We start from the raw sequence: 1,872 nt of genomic DNA on the forward strand, positions 1-1,872 counted from the left end.
AACAGGAATATTAATATTCTTTTCAGTCCAATAAAGATTTCCATCCTACCAACATCTTTCAGCTTTATCATTATTCAATGTTGAATCTTCAAAGGGTTTCTTATCCATGATTTATTTAAATGTATTTAATAAAGTTTAATATTTCTCAGAGATACTCCCATTTTAATATACGATGCGGATTATTAAATTCTATACCATTGATTTAAAAAACGTAGGTGTTCTATGAAAATTAACATGTTGAGACAATATAGATACTTTTGATTGTAATCGATTAACAAACTAGTCTGAAGCAATTAAATTACAAAAACTATAAATAATGTAAAGGATGATTTAACATAAAATTAAATATACATATATAAAATTACTTTTTACAGCTTCTTCTATTTGGGCTTGTGTGCGAATTAACTGTATTTGAAAGGATTCAGTAATTCAGGCTACAGAATTAATTACAACAAAGCTTCGAAAGCTCCACTAAACCTTCGAATTCCTCTCGTATCCAATTGCAATTGAAAATCCTTCGTAAAATTCTCAATGCTCCTTACTTTGTCACAAATAAAATTAAGCATAAAGACCTTAATGTTCCATATGTAACTGATCTAGCCCGAACCAGATATCGCTCCTTCCATTACAAACTCCCAAACCACCCAAACCCACTATTTTCTAACCTTGCTTCCTCTTTCATTCCTGACAATCCTCTGAGGCGCCTGAAAAGAAGGTGGCCACGAGACCTGCTAATGTAACATGTCATTAGAGTGCTACCAATGGGTAGTTTCTCTACACGCCTGTAACACTCAAATTTAACTCGTCAGCGCCCGGCGCCTTATTATTTTTAAGCCTGGCTAGTGAAACCAAAATCTCCTCTTCATCAGGTGGTTCCATACATTGCTCACTAGGGTTATCTTCATGGAGACTCTCCTCCTCATCATCATCATCCTCCAGGAGATCTTTGTTGAGAGGTTGGGAGGAATGTCTCTTCCACTCTGCGAGTATATCCACCATGTTTGTAAGCAGCTTTCCGTCCTTATTCAGGCAGTTGGTGTATTTGGTTTCAAAAGGTTTTCTATTCCTATTGAGTGCTTTGAAGAACTCTCTTTATTGTTTATGTGCCCTAAGGAGTTCAGTCTTTTCCAATTCCCTTTTCTCCCACTGTGTTTTCTTATACTGGTGGGGATGTTTTTCCATTCGCAGCTTTTGCCTGTACATTTCAACATTCCTCCTCATCTCTCGCTGAATCATGGCTTGGTATGCTTCATTCTTCGTGTTTGTTGCCTTCTCACATTCCTCCTCGAACCACGGGGATCTCAAGTCTTTCTCTGGTGATCCAAGCACTTTAGTAGCTGTGTCTGATATAGCATCTGAGTATTTATCCCATATGGAGTCTATATCTTTTTCCACCGCATCAACTTCTTGAATACACCTATCCAGCTCTGATTCATATCGATCGCGAACTATTGGATCCTTAAGCTTCCTGATGTTGTATCGGTTAGGCTTCTGTCCCGGTGTATTTGTTTTCTCAAGCGCTATTCGTGCATAGACATATGCGATACTTAAAAAGTGATCGGAGTCCACATTTGCTCCTCTGAATACCCTTACATTGTGGAGACTGCAAATATGCCTACTGTAAATAAGGATATGATCAACCTGATTTAATGTTGACCTATCAGGTTTTTTACATTTTCCTTTTTGGATTATGGGGGAAGAGGGTACTTCCAATTCTAAGGTCACGAGAACCAGTAAAATTAACAAGTCTTACTCCATTGTCACTCGTGCAGACTATTTCGACCGATAGTTAAGATCAAATTTACTAAATGTATTATAATGTACAGTTGTAAATAGGTATAAATAAATTAAGAGAGAGAGAGAGAGAGAGAG

The 1,872-nt window shown here is 37.1% G+C and overlaps 1 protein-coding gene across 1 annotated transcript in view; it reads right to left on the reverse strand.

Moving 5' to 3' along the window:
* Positions 1-1,092: 1,092 nt before the first annotated feature.
* The window catches only part of LOC136797315 (uncharacterized), a 13,636-nt gene continuing 12,856 nt past the window's right edge, over positions 1,093-1,872 (reverse strand). Inside the window, exon 2 of the mRNA XM_067053558.1 lies at positions 1,093-1,618. Coding sequence (XP_066909659.1) covers positions 1,093-1,618 — 526 coding nt within the window. The remainder of the gene's footprint in view (positions 1,619-1,872) is intronic.

Source organism: Halyomorpha halys, unplaced genomic scaffold, assembly GCF_000696795.3.
Source record: "Halyomorpha halys isolate HHAL.00 unplaced genomic scaffold, Hhal_1.1 Scaffold763.1, whole genome shotgun sequence".
Taxonomy (NCBI): Eukaryota; Metazoa; Arthropoda; class Insecta; order Hemiptera; family Pentatomidae; genus Halyomorpha; species Halyomorpha halys.